An 863-nucleotide genomic window follows, 5' to 3' on the forward strand; every position below is an offset into this window, starting at 1 on the left:
GATTACACATAGGACTAGATTCTTTTTATTCTGTCAATCCTTTTGACCCCCTTTAATCAGTTCCATAATTGCTCATTTGTAAATCCCAATTTAGACCAATTTTTATGTGAATCCTCATATTTTCTTCTCATCTATTATTTAAATCCCATAAGTTCAACAATTTTAACCTTTGAACAATTTGTTCTCTGAAATCCTTCTATAGAATGTTTACTTAACTGAATTACCTTCTTTTGTAGTGTTTATCATATTTATCAATGTTTTTGGCAGTTATGGGGAGAAATTTGATACAACTAGATTTATTAAATGATATAATGTTCAGGTTAGACCTTTCTGCATGACTTGGTTGAACAAGTTATTTTGAATTATAGCAAGAGAGAAGCAGCAATCAAACAATTTAAACTCTATTTTGTAGAAATCTACTTGACACATGACATCATTGTTAATTTTAATGTATTCAGTTCAGAATATTCAGTACTACTTTAGAAACTCATTCAAATAGTTAAAACATTTGTGAATTTTGATTTAACCTCTCTTATATTTTGCTGAAGCCCAAAACTGAAAAATTTCTCAATTTCCTAGATTAACTCAGAATTTGCTTGAATAGTTTAATTTCATTCATCTCCCCCTGTTTCTGTATCGGAACACTATAGTGTTTCGGTACAGAAACTCCTAAGAAACCCACGAAAATCATTTAGCCCAAATTTTCTTTCATTGCTAACTGTAACAGTTGGATGTAATTAAAACAGGGTGTTTACACCTCCGTGAAAGAATTTAACAGTTGATCGAAAAAATGTGCAGTAAACCCTTAATTTGGTTGAGTAATTTTCCAAAGAGTAGATTTTCCTAAGATTTGAAATGGATTC

The 863-nt window shown here is 30.2% G+C and overlaps 1 protein-coding gene across 1 annotated transcript in view; it reads left to right on the top strand.

Moving 5' to 3' along the window:
- The first annotated feature begins 790 nt into the window (after positions 1-790).
- LOC103156537 (UV-stimulated scaffold protein A-like) overlaps positions 791-863 on the top strand; it is a 13,612-nt gene continuing 13,539 nt past the window's right edge. The window contains exon 1 of the mRNA XM_016664423.1: positions 791-797. Within this exon, the coding sequence (XP_016519909.1) occupies positions 791-797 (7 nt within the window). The remainder of the gene's footprint in view (positions 798-863) is intronic.

This window comes from Poecilia formosa, unplaced genomic scaffold, assembly GCF_000485575.1.
Source record: "Poecilia formosa unplaced genomic scaffold, Poecilia_formosa-5.1.2 Scaffold485, whole genome shotgun sequence".
Classification (NCBI taxonomy): Eukaryota; Metazoa; Chordata; class Actinopteri; order Cyprinodontiformes; family Poeciliidae; genus Poecilia; species Poecilia formosa.